The sequence below is a fragment of the Pleuronectes platessa genome, chromosome 15, assembly GCF_947347685.1.
Source record: "Pleuronectes platessa chromosome 15, fPlePla1.1, whole genome shotgun sequence".
In the NCBI taxonomy this organism is placed as follows: Eukaryota; Metazoa; Chordata; class Actinopteri; order Pleuronectiformes; family Pleuronectidae; genus Pleuronectes; species Pleuronectes platessa.
In genome coordinates this window covers 5,889,551-5,906,644 of record NC_070640.1, presented here as the reverse complement: position 1 = coordinate 5,906,644, position 17,094 = coordinate 5,889,551, and the positions used below count along the sequence as shown (strand labels likewise).

General features: G+C 42.0%; 2 protein-coding genes across 2 annotated transcripts; one reads left to right on the top strand and one right to left on the bottom strand.

Annotated features, from left to right (window-relative positions):
* Positions 1-136: 136 nt before the first annotated feature.
* LOC128456745 (protein ABHD15) lies at positions 137-4,591 on the bottom strand. Its single transcript, XM_053441076.1, has 3 exons — positions 3,874-4,591; positions 3,111-3,340; positions 137-3,014 (listed from the first exon to the last, which is right to left on the bottom strand). The coding sequence occupies exons 1-3, from the start codon at positions 4,495-4,497 to the stop codon at positions 2,282-2,284; spliced, it is 1,587 nt and encodes a 528-aa protein (XP_053297051.1). The 5' UTR covers positions 4,498-4,591; the 3' UTR covers positions 137-2,281.
* Positions 4,592-5,875: 1,284 nt separating this feature from the next.
* On the top strand, positions 5,876-15,388 carry LOC128457498 (von Willebrand factor A domain-containing protein 7). The gene is made up of 16 exons (XM_053442207.1): positions 5,876-6,024; positions 7,284-7,471; positions 7,559-7,831; positions 7,945-8,035; positions 8,233-8,364; positions 9,168-9,354; positions 9,445-9,614; positions 10,167-10,279; positions 10,383-10,499; positions 12,399-12,617; positions 12,707-12,839; positions 12,937-13,086; positions 13,494-13,586; positions 13,685-13,968; positions 14,057-14,350; positions 14,432-15,388. Exons 2-16 carry the CDS (start codon positions 7,295-7,297, stop codon positions 14,858-14,860), a joined length of 2,862 nt encoding a protein of 953 aa, XP_053298182.1. The 5' UTR covers positions 5,876-6,024; positions 7,284-7,294; the 3' UTR covers positions 14,861-15,388.
* Positions 15,389-17,094: the final 1,706 nt, after the last annotated feature.

Genomic DNA, 17,094 nt, shown 5'->3' with positions numbered 1-17,094 from the left:
TTCCTCCCCCCTGAGCCTATTGTGGTCTTCAACCCCCCCCCCCCCCCCCCCCTCCTGTCTTTGGGAAGAGCTCTTCAAGTGAAAGAAAAGAAGAAATAAATATATGTATGATATAAATCCAAAAAAAAAAAAAGGATTATAGAGAAATGGAGATAAAGGTCTTATTGTGAAATGCAGAGATTGCGCATCATATTATCTTCAGAGGTGGAATGTACAGGAAACCTGTTAATATTGTATATTTTGAATTTGAAAATATGGAATTCCTGATTGACCAATCAAAGACAATTTAACTTGTGATGCGGACACAATGACGTGGTTTTAGACCAGCGGTTTTTAAGTGTTTTACAGCCGCTGGGTTTTCACTGTCTTACTTGCAGCCACAAGTTCTGAGACTTGTTACAGATGTTCTGTGGTGAATGACAACAACAGGACTCTTGGTCAGATTGACTCGAGTGTAACAGCAACCTTTTTTCTTTTTTTTTTATGCTGAATGAGGATAATTTTGCACATCATTTGAAATCTAGTTAGGTGTAGCCTTTGATTTAGCATGGGCTATATTAGATTGTCTACTTAGATTCGTCATGGTTTCTAGGTTGAGGTCACAATGACATAAAAAATTAAGAATTGTCCTAAAAGCTGCTCAGTTCTGTAACATTTGGTTTCATCCACAACCCGACAAGTTCTTGCACAAGACAGTGAAAATATATCTGTTGTTTGATATCTACAGACTTACTCTTAGGTGTTGTGGGATCCACTGATATTATTTGAACTTGAGCTTCTGACTTATGAAACGTGTTCCTGCTTCTGTTTTGGTTTTTACACAAAGCATTTTCACACTGCACTTAAAAGAATTTGCCTTTTTTTAAATCTTACCTCCCTGAACTCACTATTTACAATCCTGTTTTTTAATGGCACAGAAAACTTTTAATGCCAGGATGCCATTGTACCCGACATATTTTACCAACTTTTATTTTTCCAGTTCCTTAGAGATTTTATTTCCTTTAACACCAGAATGGGCCATTTTATTTTCCAGTCGATGTCTGCAGCCAAACCAGTGCAGATTTGTAGATTTCTCTTGTGTTTACTAGAACTCCCAGTTGTGTGTTTTCGAGGCAGTTGGGGCAGAGTCTATCTCTAGACCTTGGTCACTCTGAACTGGATCAGTTGCACTGATTGCACAAGTGATTGACCAGATTAAGGAGTCTACTGTGATCCCCCCCCCCCCGTCAGTGTGATGAGGGACGGCTGCCATTGGCTGAGAGTAGGCGGGAGGCAGGGTCATTTCTGTACAGTCTGTTGATCAGTATTTCTTTTAACTCTCCTGTCATTTGGTGGATCTTGCTGTTTTATTCTCCCTGGTCCAGAGACCTGTATTAAACTGTATTAAACTGTATAGATTGTGCAAAAAGCTGAATGTTGCATAGCAGAAGAGGAAAGCTATTCCTCACAGATGACAAAGTGATTAAAAATGTATAAAAGAAATTCAGAAACAAAGTTTAGGGAATAAATGTAATATTTTGTTTGTAATTACTATTTTTTGTTGGAAGAGGGCTACTGGATAAAGAATCATCTGTAATAAAGTAATTTTAATATTTCATTGTCCTAGGGTGTTTTGCATTTGAGGAGAATGACAAAGTAAAAGTATTTAAAGCTTTAAAGTTTGTTTTTTTCTCAAAGCAGCTCTGAACGTGGATTCATCATGTTTTGATTCATACAAAGTGGAGGAGTGGCACAAAGTAGTTTCTGCAACATATTATCGTCCTTACTCTCATTATCAATATGCTGGGGCCAAATTTCAATATTTATTTATATTCTCTAGTTTGTGGTCATTTTACATTTGGATAATGGCAGACCAAAGAGACATTAGAAGATTCAACTTTATGATATTTTTTTGTCCATTGTTTGATCTCAGTTTGTGTCAAACTCTGAAACTGACACCAGATTACAGAATAAATCCTGCACTTCAACTCTTTAGGGGCATTTTGTTTAGTTTGTGATATAACATTATACGATTGTCTTGTTTGATTGCTGCAGAACCACTGAATGGAGATATCGTTGTGGTGGACCATGTATTGTATCATGAGCGATCTTAGTTTCTCTTAACCCATTATCCACATGATCAACATGAATAATTGTTGAAGAAAACACGATTTTTTTGTTTTCTGAACTAAAATATCGTTTCCAACAGCTGTCCATTACTTGGCTGCTTTTATCTTCCAGACATTTGATTGACAAAGTCCAAAAATCAGTATAATCTTCTGGTCCTCTGCCATCTTCCTCCTCAGCGTGTATAGGACCTCTTCCAGGTGAAGGTCTCTCCTTCTTCATCCACGCTGCTCTGTTCTGGTGCCTGAGGTCTCGGCCTCCTCATCACAGTGGCTCTCCTCCTGTGGAGAGGGCCCATGGTGCTGCCCCTGTTCCTCTGCCCAGCCTGGATGTTTCCCCCCAGTGGACCCCCCCAACTTGTCCCATCCCTCCTCTCCCCTCTCAGGAAATCAGCCACCACTCTGAAGAAATCCAGAACTGCGATGTGACTCCAGCTAGCGTCCTCCACCTCCTTATTTTCATCCTTCCCTTCCTCCATCTCCTGTTGGTCTCGGGTGAATCCACAATGCCCTCCTTTGTCCGTCAACACCAGAAAGAAGTGGGGATTGTTCTGGAAGAGGGCGATGGGTAGAGTGGAGGCAGGAGGGAGGAGAGGGTCGTCACGGCTGCAGATGCAGAGCACGGGGACGGCCACTTCATCTGCATCTCTCAGGGGTTCGTTCCTCTCCCAGTAGCTGTCCCAGTCCTCGGCTGGCTGAGCCCTTTCCCCCAGTGCCCAGGCCGCAGAGGGAGCCACCTCCCTCTCATTATGAGGTCTTGGTCTCAGTCCGGAGTTGTTAAGAGAGTTTAGTGGAGGTTTCTCTGGACGTTGGGCCGAAGAGCAGAAAAGAGCTTCTTCAAAGTCTCTCAGGGAGGAGGAGCTGAGGGCCCGGTCCACATCCACGACTCCTCTGAAGGAGTTTGCGTATCTTACACCGGAGCCATGGGAGAAGTACACGTTATGATCATGTCTATGTTCATATCAGTGTTATACACTTCACACTTTTCAGGTGAACTTCTCTCACCTCCTCAGCTGCAGTTTCCGGTGAAACAGCGCACCCCAGCGATAAATGGCAGGCATGGCCGTTTGGAACCACAGCTGGCCCAGGAGCACAGGTGAGAGCGCAGCAGCTGCAGTCAGGTATGTGCTGGATCCACATTCCCCCAGGTAGGAGAGGAGGATCCCTGAACCTGAACCCTCACTCACCGCAACCAGCTCGGAGGACGGGTGGCGGCTGTGAATGTAGGTCACTGCCTGCAAAAGAGAAGAAATCCACTTTCTTTCTATAGAGCCTCACAGAATAAAATAGAAGTGCTACTGAGAAATGCAATAACACAAAACAGATAAAAAAGAACAATATTAAAAAAATATATATAAGAACAACAAAATCAAAATATATAAAAATATTGTTGGAGCTAAAACCATACAAATAAAATCATGATCCATCTTTGCTTTAACCTGAATAGACTTCTAACACTGAATTCCAGCTGATTAAAGTGATTTAATCAAATTGATTAAATCTAGCAGGTCAAATTCCCTCCGACCTCACAAGAGTCCTCACTAACATGAGGCTGCACAAACATAGTGTAAACTGTAACTTGATGAGTAAGTGAAGGAATCCAAATGAGAAATAAAATTACTAAAAATGATTTAACTGAAAGCGTTGGCTATTTATTTTCTGTCTTCAATGAATCTACTAATAATTTCAGCACATATCCACACATAGTATTAACGTGATAAGAAAAGAAGTTTGCACCTGCAGTGATTCAAAGGTTTTCTCTCTTTACCTGGTCAAGATCAGCCGGGTCTCCGAACTCGGTGAGTCGTGCTGTGGTCAGCGGGCAGCCTGCTGTGGCCCGGGGGTGGAACACCACCACGTAGAAGCCCTGACGTATGGCCTGATGGCACAGGGCCTTCAAGTGAGGGCTCGCCCCTCCCCATGAATGAGGGATGAGGAGAAGGACAGGAGGCGTCGAGGTGAAACAACCCAGCGCCTTCCCCCCCGACTGATGCTCCTTCCTCCCCTCCCACCTCCCCCTCCCAATCCTCTCACCCAGTCCGGTCTCCAGAGCCCAGTCCACCGCTACAATCCCCCCGTCTCTCAGCAGCAGATTGTCCCTGGTGAACTCTACTGTGTCTCCTGCTGGTCCACACAGCAGAGCGGACAGGGTCTGGAGGTGGGGGTCTCCCCTGGGCCAGGCGGCCGGTCTCGGCCTGGCCAGAGAGCCACAGTGGCGCAGCAGATATTTGGCCAGCGCAGAGTGTTTGCAGATGAGCGGGGGTTCTTCTTCAGTCATGGACGCCCGTCCTGTCCGACAACGTGCTCTGAGCCAGTGGAGGACGAGACTCAGCAGCAACAGGAAGAGGGAAGGAAGCAAACAGGACAGACAGTCCCATACAAACAGTTCCATCTTTACATAAAGTAATCCAGTGGTTTTCTCTGGGACGTTCGGCTGTGACTCCCTCACTGACCTTTGACCCCGATCGTTTACAAACTGTTGCTTCACGCACCAGAGTGAAGGTCTGACCTGATAGGTTCACTAAAGACTTGTTTCCCATTAACTTTAGTATGAATCTCCTCTTTAACTTGGTCTGTTGTCATTTCTTTTGTATTCTTTCCCCGCTTGATACTTGGAAATACATTTTTGGGATTATTGATACAGCAGGTAACTGAGTTCTACTCTAACTCCATTTAAACGTTATAAAGGGGATAAACCCAGAGAGGATTTTTTAATTAGATTGAATAAATGAGAATTTTACACGTGAAGGAACAAAAGTCAACGTCAAGGGATCCCTGTACATTCTATTGTTCTGATCTCATTCTTGAAGGGAGGAAAACTAAATTCTACGACCTCTTTGCATGAGCATGTTTGACCACCTTCGTGCACTAACTTCCTTATCAGGTCTTGAATGGTGAAACAATGCAATAGCCACTATTTACAAAGCACATACCATCACCAGCCAAGTTCCTGATGTAGCATGTCATCAAGATGATTGAAAACGGATGAACACAGAGACACCAGATATGTTCTTCTTTTGTGAAAACAGTTTTCTCTGCCAAGGCCAGCCAGACATCACTGTTTATCCAACAGTGATGTTCTCACAGCAGCTTTATTTATAAAACACATTTCACACAGAGGTAGAATCAAGGACGGTAGAAGCAACACGAGACATAAACAGAATAAATCAATTTAAAATCAGGTAGCACTGCTAAAAACAACTATTTTTAATCAAACTTGGAATTTTAATCAGGCTAGAGATCAGTTCATAGCCCTATAACAGTTTGTATAATTTAATATATGTTTATAAATGTTTATAAAAGATCCTATCAAACATCTCTTTTTGATGGTTTGTGTAATTTGTTGCTGTACAACCCTCAGTGAAGCTGTGAATTGAACAATAGTGTCTCTCAAGGGTCTATGAAAAGTTTTCTTTATTATTGTTATTGATAAAGTTCAGATCTATGAATTTTTGACGAAGCTCGAACAGATCAGTGAGATGACATTGAAGTGATCTACACAAGTTAAAAAACTGACTTTACTAGTGAGTTCACTACATCTCCAGCCTTGTTTCCTATATATTCATTTGAATGCCTGAGGTATAGAATTCTTTGCACTACTTTTGCATGTTTTTATGAAGCAATTCTTCTAGTTTTGCTTGAATCCACATGCAATATTTAAACCATAGACTTCCTCTATAAATAAAGGATAAATTAAATCAAATCAAATCGATAGAACATTTTGAGCTGTGTCCATTTACAATAAATCAATTAAGGAGCAAATGCAAGTTCCCGTAAGTGAAAGTATGACAAAAATCTAACCTGAATGGTGCTACACACAAAACCGGTCAAACAAGTAACTCCACCCTGGATGGAAATTCTTATAAATGTCAGCGGTTCCATGAGAGCTAAAGTCTCCGAGACGACTTCAAGACATAAGGTAGGATACATTCATATATCTAACAAATATTAGTGATGTTAAAACAAATATATATAAAGTGACATCTGTCACCTTTTTTGATTTTAATAAAATGTCTTGTACTAACCAAAATCTAGATTTTCAGAATATGATTATATGCGCCGAGCTCTTATTTTCACTGCACTAAAGTTCTTATGTTTGTTTTACTCAAATCTTGGATGTTTGTGATATCAGATGAAATGCTTAAGCAGGTGCAAATACCAAAGGCTAGTTCTCATGTACATACTATGTTTTAACTAATTAATTAGAACATAATCGATTTATTATAGATTTTTGCAATTAATACCATCAGTCAAATAGTTAAAGCACAGTATGTATGTAAATGGTAGCCCTCGGTAATTCAACCAGCTCAAGCATTTAATTCTGATAACAGAAATAGAAGATAAGGTGTTAAGTAATCAGAGCTACAGTATATATATAAAGATTTATATATATGTATATATATATATTTATATATACTATCTGTAACAACTCAGCCACACCAAAACGACCTTCTCTGCTTTGATTGATCCCCTGTATATGAACATTTGTGTGTTTTCACATCTTACATTTTGCTAAATATCTTCTAGTTAAAAGTGTGAAAATCATGTAACATCAGGTAACTTTCTTATAACATCATCCTTAAGTACATGTTGGTTACATTTTTTGTGTCATTTACGTGAATATGCAAAGTCATGTTTAAGTAAAGTTGTTAAATTGAGTCCAAAAAAAACCTCAGTAAAATACACCACTGTGAATAAGTCAATCTGAACAATAAACTTAAACTTGTTTGGGAGGTTTGGTGGTTGTTGTTGTCCCAGTGATTTAATCATAACAGATTTAATGATTACCTTAAGGAAACATAATGCTCTAAAGAATGGGCAGATCATTTTTCACTGACAGATCAAATTAAGATGAGACTGTCACGGTAGAAACCTTGACATTAGGAGGAGGAAGTACGTTAATAATAATGGTAATCTGTGCCAAAAGGTCCACCTGAGCGCTGCTTACATTTAGAAAGTTTCTCCATAACAATTGAAAAATGTAATAACGAGACAGTCCCCTTTGTTATTATGTTAGAAATCAAAAAAAAATGCTGTTTACCAAATAAAATGAGACAAACACATTCTGGCTGCAAAGCTTTTGGGAGTACCACAGAGTGCATATTATGTGTGGGCACGATACAAATGAACTTGACCTGAAACCCAGTTTGTACTCTCTCCCTCGTGTCTATCACACAGGTGCTGCAGTGATGGGTTGGTTGGCTGCGCTGTGTCTCGTGCTCCTGCAGACTGGGGCTCATGGTTTTGATATCTTTGATGGAGACTCTCTGAATCATCAGGAGATCACTGAGCGTGCCATCCTTGAAACCACGCTGGAGGTTTGCCGTGCTACTGTTCAGGCTGCGGGCGAAAAGTTCACATTACCTGTAAGGGTTGAATCAAGATACATTAAACAAATAAAAATTAATAATTTACAGGGTAATGAAAGTTTGTGTGTGTGTTTGTGTGTTTAGACACGGCCTTACACTGCTGAGTCTGTTGCTCGTGCCTGTGATGCTGCAAAATCCTCCAAGAGTTTCAGCCAAACCATCGAGTATATCCAAGACAAAAATGTGGGTATCGACAAGCGGTATTTCCTCAGCGCCCGTCATCACTTCGACAACGAGGAATTCACGAAGGGAAAGAAACTCATCACGAGCGGATTATCAGCTGTCAAAGCAAACAATAAGCGCCAGAACTTTCAAGCAGCGAGGAAAACTCTGGGAAGACTACTGCATTCTTTACAGGTACTTTCTATTTAGGGTACTTTATGAAGTAAAAATGTGCTTTGATTGCAAGAAAGATTTTGGGGAGATCTGGGTGAAAATAACTTCTGTGTCTTACCTTTTTATATCTGAAGGATTTCTACAGTCACAGCAACTGGGTGGAAATGGGAGAAACAGCTCCAAACACTAAGCTGATCAAACCAGGAAGCCTCGGAAAAACTGCAGGTAAATACATCACAGCTATAATGTCAGTGTGTGTGTGTGACAATTTCACTGACTTGTTTTCTTTAACTTTATTTAACCACTTTTATTTGCACTTTTACTCCTCTTTGCTCAATGTGGTCTGATGCTCCACTGCATTTCACTTCACTGGTGTTGATTGTGTTCAACAGCAACTAAACTGAATCTCATCCCATCTACAGCAAAAAGCAGAGCAACCTGTCGCAGCTGCAACGGAGACGACTGCACGAACAACATTCTGGAGGACATCCTGCGGGACAAGATACTCACCACAGGATATTTTGAATTGGTGCCTGGATTCTCCAAACCTGATGGTAAATGTCTTCATGTACCTGACTGAGTCATTGACAGGATCCAAATCCAATGCTAGTTTTATGATTGTGATTCCCAGATGGCAGAAGGATGTGGGCCACCTCAGGAAATAATGAGGCATGTGGACATCCAACAATAATAAACCTGTGGATGCTGTGGTTTCATGCCATCTCTCTGGCGACACCCAGTGGCCAGGGGCATTATGTTTTGGGGTTGTCCATCCGCCCCATTCTTACGAGCACGATATCTCTGCTTTTGGGGACTTTCTTTAAAATTGGACCAGTTGTCACTCAAACTCAAAGATGAACAGATCATTTTTCAGTGGTCGAAGGTCAATGATCACTGGGACCTCATATGACCCTGGGAGAAAAAATGTCTGTAGATTGATGGAGGCATATAATTGCATACAAGACAGCCGTAGTGCCAGGCTTTTAGCAATACACAGCATTTGACATCCGCTGGTGGCCACTAACACCTTTAAATTAAGTTAGACCTAAAATATGTGACGCGGCACACAGTAGTAACCATCTGCATCCGCACCAACATTCTTTGGGTTCTTTTCGGGCCCCATCCCTCCAGCAGGTTTGTTACAAATCAGTTCAGTAGTTTTTGTGTAATCCTGGAAAAAAATAAAACAACCAACAAACAGACAGGGGTCAAAAACATAACCGCCTTAGCCGGGGTAATGTAACTGAAATGCATTTACATATAAACGCTCATGCAATCAGAAGAATGTTGTCACCGATAGAAGAGGCATGGGTCAAGCTGAGCATGTCATTCTTATTCGGTTTCTAACGGTAAACAGGAAAATGCAGCCATGGAGGTGGATTTGACAGAACAAGCAGCACTGATCCTAAGGGTGGGATCAACAAAGACAAGACTGATTCCGAACACGGACATCTCCACGTTAAAGCAGCAAACATGGCCATCGCTGCGACCAGGCAGGTGCTGGAGGACATTCGCCGGGCTGCCGGTGACGCCACATTCCTACAGTAAGAAACCAATCGCTCACAGTCACTGTATGCACTTTAAAAATCTGAATCACAAAGTTAATTCCAACTTTTTGAAAACTCGTTCCTTAGGCTGATGGGAATCAACAAAGGGAAAGCTCTTTGTTTTTGCATCGACACCACAGGAAGCATGAGTGATGACATCGCAGCAGTGAGGATCGTCACAAGCTCTATAATCAACAGCAGAGTGGGGACAGAGGACGAGCCCTCGGCCTACATTCTCGTACCGTTCAATGATCCAGGTGGGACCTTGAAGTCTTCATAATCCTGTACATGGGTCATTTTTCCTACAGAGAGTTTACTCTTTTTGTCTGTTAAACCGTCACAATGGAAATGAGTTGACCTTCATCTGTCGCTTTCTTGTGCGAATATGATCTATCGTCGGAAATGTCAGCCATTCTCCTCTGCCATCACACTCAGGGCGGGAACCTCAAATACTCTCAACAGAACAATGTTGTACTGCCATGAACCGGGTTGTAGGTCATATTAACCATAGACTATACAAGAACATGGATAACATGACAGCTCCCCAAATGATAAATGTTATGATTGCCCCCTGGTGGCGACTGCTAACGTTAGCTGTCATCAAGTTCCATCAATGTTTATTTGACCTTGAACCTGAATCACAGCAACCCCACAGTTCAAAGGGGCATTTGAGCGTCTTATACAGAGAGTTCATGATGTCCGTGGTATAAATCTGGCTTTTAAGTGAGAATGGTAACAAAAATCATAAACTACTCACAAAGATGAAAAATATAATAATTCCTCCCGTCTCGTCTCTACCTGAAACCCAGACTTTGGGCCCCTGACGAGGACCACAGATCCAGAGGCCTTCAAGAGAGCTATCAATTCACTTACTGCAACTGGTGGAGGAGATTTTCCAGAAATGAGTCTTTCAGGACTTCGGGTACTGTTGAAATCTTTGAGACTACTTCAAGATCTTACGCTGCAAAATCCCACGATAACGGTTTAAAACAAACACGTTGGTGCTGCCTGTCTCCTCCGTACAGCTGGCTTTAACCGGTGCTCCTCCAGGGTCTGATATCTTCGTCTTCACTGATGCATCTGCTAAAGACGATTACCTGTTGGGTGCAGTGCTCACACTCGTAGAACGAACCAAATCAGTGGTGAGTAGTGTTCTTGGTCTGAGTAAAAGCACAGGCTGGGGAAATTAGTATTGCATTAAATTTTTGTCAGAGAATTTACTTAGAAATTAAAAATAATAACTTTCTGTAATAAAATGAATGACATAATAACAGAGGTATGCTAAAACGGCCATAATGAGTGTTGGGATGCTAAAGAAAATGCTATGGTTCTCGTCCTTGAGTTTAATGTGGGAAAAAGTGAAACTGGATAGTTCCACTGTTTACTGTAAATTAAATAATGCACAGCACAGCAAAGCTTGACCAGAGAAACATGACCAGGTGTGAACAATACTCAGTAGTTCACAGTTAGTGGTGTTGTGCAATAATGCATTGAACGTGATACCATCAAATGGTGTGCCTTTCGACATTCAATAAATTTGGTTATCAAAATAGAATATAAATATGAATATTAAAAATATGAATATTAAATCATAACTTTAATTGATTAAAGTTAACTCGGGGCACCACCCTTCAAAGGTAGGGAAAAGATTGCCAATATATTGATTAAAGGGGACATATTATGAAACGTGTTGGTGTTTGTTTCCGGGGACGTGTCGGTGTTTGTTTACGGGTAGCAGCAGCGAGCTAACGCTAGCTTCTGTGTGTCCCCGGTAGAAGCAGCAGGTATAAATAGAAAACAGCTGTTTGTGGGGAGCTAACGCTAGCTTGCTGCTAGTCTGTGTTTAAAGTTGCAGCACTTTCTGTAATGGTTGCTTGTGAACGTATTTGTGTGATTGCGACCGTGAACCTTGCATGTTTTTTTATGTTTTTTTGGTGTGAGAAAAACACGTATTTAGTCAGATTGAGTTTTTCTTACTAATAAAGCGGTTAAAATCTAGTTTTTATAAGGTTTTGGCCCAACTCACTGGCTCCCCCCATAGGTTTGCTTTAGGCTATGGTAGTGGAGTTTAAGACCTTTCCAAAACAGTTCATACCATGTCTGTTGCATATTTAGTTTCCATCCTGTAAGCCATCAAAACTGACTCAGGTGCAAGGTTCAAAGGTCATCCCTGAGGAGCAGGAGCCATCCACAATTTTCCCACTGACAGAATGTTACTCTCGAGGTCAAGACCTTTACGATGATGTCTTTGCTTCTGTACTACTACAAAGTTTACATTTAATCTTGCTCCAAGCACAGGCCCTCTGGGGGTGTACTTTCTCAGACCCCATTGGGGTCCAAGCTGAAATCTGTAAAATCTGTTTTAAGAGGTATTTAATGGCCATATATGGTCAAAATATTTATATTTGCTTTCTACACAATCATATATTTCACTTTGGTCCAAGTTAGATAAACCTTTGTTCATTAACAACCCAATTTCTCAAACCCCAGCCACAGACTGTTTGCCCTCCTCCCCTCTGGGAGGCGCTACAGGGTCCTCCGTTCCCGGACCAGCAGGTTCAGGAACAGCTTCTTCCTGCGGCTGTCAACCTGCTGAATCACCGTGGTGCAGAGTTCTTATGTCTTTTTCATATCAGGGTTAGGGTTAGATGAATGCTTTTTATTTTCACGAAGCAAGAGAAGCGCATAGGTCGCGTGTCCCCAGCCTCCTGACTCAAGATTACGTGGAATTCATACGAATTCTAGTGCATTCCTTTTTAGTAGCATTTCCTACGAAATTTTGATGAGACCAGCCTGCCTGGTTATACCAACGCAAAAACACAAAGCTCAATCTTACCAGCACTTAGTCATTGCCATGACGTTTAAAACAGGAAAACTTTGTAAAGGCTTCTATGCTGTTTTACTTGCCAGGTTATATACTGTTGTTTAATTGGCCAAATATGAGCGTTTATCTTCTCACAGACTGATAATACATTCCATGTTTTTAATTGAAATTATACATGATCTTGTCTCATGGTCCTATTTATCGACTTTCTTTTAAGGTGAACTTCATGATAACTGGTGGTCTGGGGTTTCGTCGCCGAAGAGAGAGTAATAATACCAACGATCAACAACAACAACAACCCAAAGCAATAACAAAAGCATCTTCCAAGGTGTACTCGGACCTGGCTCAGGCTTCGGGAGGTTTGGCTATTCAAACCACAAAAAGTCAGCTGCTCGCGGCCACCACCATCGTTACAGAGTCCTCCAGCTCCGCTCAGGTACAAACAAAACGCTCACACTGGCACGAGCCATTTTTAGATGATTGATCAAGATTAAATTGTGCAATCAGTTTTAATTAATCTTCCAGGTTCTCCTTCTGCAAGCGGCCAGGAGTCCTGGAAAATCCGACAATTTCACTTTCACAGTGGACGAGTCGGTAAAAAACCTCACCATCTTCATCACTGGGCGCTCGGCCGCCTTTACTCTCATCAGTCCCTCAGGTGATCTGTCATTGCTACTTTTTAAAGCGATTACTGCGTTTTTATTAACCATTTATTAACTAGTTCACCGGTGTGCTTCGTTTAATGTTTTCTCTAGGTGTGTCTCAGAGCAGCGCTGACCTGACGGGACCTTTGATCAGTTCATCCCAGTCATTGGGAAACTTCCAGACTCTGGAGCTGACAACACAAGTTGGACTGTGGGAAATAAGATTGGTGTCAACAAATCCCTACACACTGAAGGTCAAAGGTGCGGCCTCCTGGATTATGTTCCTTAATCACACAATGAGTACTTCACATTGCATTGTTGTATATCCTTTATCTGGACTGGACCATTTTCGCAAAACTCAAAAGAACATGGTAATACTTAGAAAAGGTTTTGTGCTATTTTTGTTCCGTAAGCTAATCTTGCTACACTTGCAGAGCAGATTTTGAGCCTACGATCTTCAACATGGAAGATGTGCAGCCCAACCACTGAGCCATAAAATCAACGGTCAACTACTCATGTGTTTAAAGCTGTGACAATATCAGCCAATTTGTTTCAGGCGGAAATATCTCGTCATCTACCGTCTACAATGAAACTTTGCACATGCAGCCATTTTCCTTTCAAGAAGTGACGTTACGGTTTCACTTTATCTGAACTTTTATATTTTTCAGGTGAGAGTTCCATCGACTTCCTGTCTGACTTTTTGGAGGTGTCCGAGGGCCCATTGGGAGGTTTTGAAGTCCTGGAAAATCGCCCCAGAGCTGGTAAAGGACCCAGATCTTTGTGATACTTAGGATATAATTTTAATAAATTTCTTACATGTTTGAATGGATTTTATCCTCTTTTTGTTTTTACCCTGAAGGTGCCAACGCAAGCCTGAGGGTGACGGTCATCGGGGGGGTGTCTGCCATAGTGACAGAAGTTTTTCTGGTGGTCTCGTTAACGTCAGAGAGGGTTAACGGCAGCGTGGAGAGTCTGGGGAAAGGGAAATTCTTAGCTCGGTTTGACAGTATTCCATCAGGTGAGTTTGTGGTGCTTGTGAAGGGCCAGAGCACTGAGAGCAGCACCACTTCCTCCAGAGCAACTACATCATTCCAAAGGCAGTCATCCAACTCCATCCGTGCCTCTGCTGTGACTGTTTCTGCTGTACGTAAAATACATCGGGCTAACAACTGAACTGCAATTCTGATGTTTCACCTGTTACTGAATGTTTTTCTTTTGTTTGTTTTTGAAGGATGATTTAGAAGGTGTCTTGGAGCCAGGAGTACCTCATTTCGTTCCTTTCTCTGTGTTGAGTAATGGCTCAGGAGGAAGCTTCACCATCCAAGCTACCAATGACCAAGGTTTTACACTATCGTTCCCATCCACTTTGCCCCTGACCGCTGGAAGCAGGGCTAATGGCACGGTGAACATCACAGCCCCTGCTGGCACTGCATCTGGCACCGACGTCACCCTGACCATCGAGGCCAATGCTCCAGGAGGCACGGACGGCAACTATGTCGTTCTGCGTTTGACTGTCCTCATCCCGGTAACTCTCAAAATCATTTTGCCCTTCATCCTTGTTGTAAAATCCCTTGACTTCATCTTCTGTTCTCTTCTCTCTCCGCAGGTGACTGATTTCACTGAGCCAGGCTGCCAGCTGCTCAGCCTGCAGTCCAACTGCTCTGCAGACTGCAGCGCGTCCATGTGGGAGCTGTCAGTGGAGGTGACCGATGGGGTGAACGGGACAGGCATCGACACCATCAGCTTCACAGGAGGCAATGGGACCAGTAACACCAGCCTGCTCGCTAGTAATGCAACGCTGGTGTCCTATAATGCGTCTTGCTGTTCACCTGATGTGGAGATAGTAGTTGTGGATCAGGTGGGTAATGTAGGCTCCTGCTCCTACTCGGTCCGGACAACGACGCCGACCGTGAACACCACTACAACCACCGCACAGCCAACAACAACAACCACAACAGCAGCCTCTACACAAGCGGTTCAGTCTCTTCTTCTTTGCCTCAGCATCGCAATTCTAGGGCTCAGCTTAACCATCTGAAACGGGATCAGTTAAATCTGTACATCCAGGATCAAGAATCAAATATTAAGACATGCTTTTGGGGTTTTGAAAATCACTTGCCAGTTTATTCTCAGTATATACTCAAGATCTCAGTTTTCAACTGAGAGGTGTTTCTAATAGCTGGTCTACACTTGTTGATTTTTGGTTTAGCTTAATAACCTGGGAGCTTTGAGTTTGAAGCTTTGTTTGCTACAAGTAGGCGACTACAGGCTACTGATGTCATTGTGAAATTCCTTTAAAAAACCTTGATGGGTTTGCACTATGTGGTATGATGAAGACATATATACATCATTCATGATGTGGGCATTACTGATATTAAAGCTGTGATTGTTACCGTTGATTAAATGAAAATGTTTCTACATTCTTTGTTAAAAGGGTTTTTAGTCGTTTTTCCTTACTGTTGTTGAGGGTTAAGGACAGAGGATGTCACACCCTGTTTAAAGCCCTATGAGACAAATTGTGATTTGTGAATATGGGCTATACAAATAAAATTTGATTGATTGATTATCTACGTCTGAGACTCTTTCATTTCACAAATAATAAAAAAATATATAATGATAAATTGAATATAAAACCACAACATGGATCACAAGATGAATTGAAAGCATTCATGCCCATACTGTCAAGCTTTTAGTGGCATGATACACAGGTAAAAAAAAAAGGGGGGGGGGGGGGACTTTTGGATCAGCTTTAATCTTAGTGATGAAGCAAGGTGGTACATTAAACATCCGATTTGGTGGCTTTCACCAAAATGTGATATAAAAATTAAACAAAGGGGAAATAAAAACGTGAAGTTTTGGGTTGTTTCACATGGGAGCAGCAGAGAATACAAAGTGATTCCTTCATGAGCTGTACAAAACCATTAGGGCGCCATCTAGTGGAGGAAGTATGAGCATCCCTGACTCGTACAGAAGAAAGAAGCTGATATGATGTGATGTTTCAAACCCATGAGGATTTTTTATATAATCGTAAAGAGTACATTTCTCTATCCAGAGACATTACACATACACACAACCCTGCAGGTTTCGTATTGTGTTCACGGGGGAGTGCACAGTCCACGTGGCGTGCTGATGTGTATGGTCACTGCAACAAGCTGTAGAAGAAAACCTGTGGTGGCATGACAAGACACAGCATTGGGCCCACCCTCCATTTCTGTGTCGGGTCAAATCATTTCTTCACTTCCTGTTGATGTGGGGACCTCAACATGTCTCCTACGAATCACTGCCGATCGGGGCTAGTGTTGATCAAGACCCATGTCCTCTGCAGAGTCATTTGACCCTGGGATAATCCCGATTGAAACCATTCCCATTGCAGACAAAAGTTCAATGTTTGCTGGTATTCAAGGTTTTTTTTGACCAGTGGAAAAGGGGCTTCAGTATTTAGAGACACTTAAGTATATAGACACGTCTCCACTTCCTCCCACTATCCAGAAATGGGGCAAAAACATACCAGAGAGAATGTTTATAGAATGTTTATAGAAACACTGCCATCTTTCCCGGCCAAGTTATTTGGATAGCGGCGATACCAAACACAACCAATCCTGTTTTGGCATAAATTTACTTAAAAATACACCCCACTAAGGGGACCTTTAGTTTTCGGGTTTCTGCCGTGTGCATCACAGATAACATGTACAGTGCCTTGCATAAGTATTCACCCCCCTTGGACTTTTTCCCATTATGTACTGTTACTAACTGGAATTCAAATAGACTTAAATAAACTTTTTCCCGTTTGATCAACAAAACATGCATAGTACTTTGGAGGTGCAAAATAAATTTTATTGTGACACAAACAATAATGAGAACAAAAAAGTTGACATCTGTTGGGTGCATAAGTATTCACCCCCCTGTGTCAATACTTGGTAGAACCTCCTTTCGCTGCAATTACAGCTGCAAGTCTTTTGGGGTATGTCTCTACCAGCTTTGCACATCTAGAGATGGAAAGGTTTGTCCATTCTTCTTGGCAAAAAAGATGAAGCTCAGTCAGATTGGATGGAGACCGTCTGTGAACCACAATCTTCAAGTCTTGCCATAGATTCTCTATTGGATTGAGGTCTGGGCTTTGACTGGGCCATTTTAAGACATTAACATTCTTTAATCCAAACCATTCCTTTGTAGCTCTGGCTGTATGTTTAGGGTCATTGTCCTGCTGGAAGATGAACCTCCGCCCCAGTCTCAAGTCTTTTGCAGACTGCATCAGATTTTCTTCAAGGATTT

What these genes read in the sequence shown, in the direction of transcription:
- LOC128457498 (XM_053442207.1), top strand. Translation starts at nt 7,295, where the DNA reads ATGGGTTGGTTGGCTGCGCTGTGTCTCGTGCTCCTGCAGACTGGGGCT. An exon ending in TGGATTCTCCAAACCTGATG is followed by an intron (nt 8,365 to 9,167) that starts GTAAATGTCTTC and finishes AACGGTAAACAG; the next exon opens with GAAAATGCAGCCATGGAGGT. An exon ending in TGAGTCTTTCAGGACTTCGG is followed by an intron (nt 10,280 to 10,382) that starts GTACTGTTGAAA and finishes TCCTCCGTACAG; the next exon opens with CTGGCTTTAACCGGTGCTCC.
- LOC128456745 (XM_053441076.1), bottom strand. Translation starts at nt 4,497, where the DNA reads ATGGAACTGTTTGTATGGGACTGTCTGTCCTGTTTGCTTCCTTCCCTC. An exon ending in ACCCGGCTGATCTTGACCAG is followed by an intron (nt 3,341 to 3,873) that starts GTAAAGAGAGAA and finishes TCTCTTTTGCAG; the next exon opens with GCAGTGACCTACATTCACAG. An exon ending in CGGAAACTGCAGCTGAGGAG is followed by an intron (nt 3,015 to 3,110) that starts GTGAGAGAAGTT and finishes CTCCGGTGTAAG; the next exon opens with ATACGCAAACTCCTTCAGAG.